Source organism: Condylura cristata, unplaced genomic scaffold, assembly GCF_000260355.1.
Source record: "Condylura cristata isolate star-nosed mole 26May11 unplaced genomic scaffold, ConCri1.0 scaffold00054, whole genome shotgun sequence".
Classification (NCBI taxonomy): Eukaryota; Metazoa; Chordata; class Mammalia; order Eulipotyphla; family Talpidae; genus Condylura; species Condylura cristata.
In genome coordinates, this window is record NW_004567155.1 from 336,479 (window position 1) to 337,002 (window position 524).

Below are 524 nucleotides of genomic sequence, written 5' to 3' on the forward strand. Positions count from 1 at the left end.
CTGGGAAGGGGCCACTCGTTTTTGCCCCATGAAACTGGCATCGCCTCGGCTGGGGGGCGGGGGCGCTGGGGTCCGGCTGGGTCCCGCTGGGCCAGTGCTCAAGGCCCCGGGGGGCGGGCGCGGGCCTGGCCCCGGCTTGTGCCCGGCACATGCCCGCACGCTGTGGAGCGGCTCCTGACCTGGCCTGCGCGGAGCCCCGGCACGCTGGTCACGCTTTGGGTGCCCGAGCGGGGCTGCCCACCCCTCGCCTTCCCTCCTGCCCGCAGCTGGCGGCCTCAGGAGGGGCTTTCAGGTCACCCGAGCGTGCCCATGGGCCCCGCGCCGATGGGCCCCCAGCTGGGGCGGCCGGGAGCCCAGCCCCTGACCCGTCCCCGGCGGCCCCTGCCAGGCTTCCGGGGCCTGAGTCGCCGCCCACCTTCCTCAGGGGCAGAGCCGGCCTTCAGGGCTGGCCGCTGCCCGGGTCTGGGGTGGAGCGGCCCTGCACGCTGCCAGCTAGCGGTCACCTTGCCGGAGGCGCCCAGCCG

General features: G+C 76.7%; 1 protein-coding gene across 1 annotated transcript in view; it reads left to right on the forward strand.

The window, feature by feature from the left end:
- Positions 1-324: 324 nt before the first annotated feature.
- The window catches only part of ANO1 (anoctamin 1, calcium activated chloride channel), a gene marked incomplete at its 3' end in the record, with an annotated part of 38,202 nt that continues 38,002 nt past the window's right edge, over positions 325-524 (forward strand). Inside the window, exon 1 of the mRNA XM_012734320.1 lies at positions 325-460. Coding sequence (XP_012589774.1) covers positions 325-460 — 136 coding nt within the window. The remainder of the gene's footprint in view (positions 461-524) is intronic.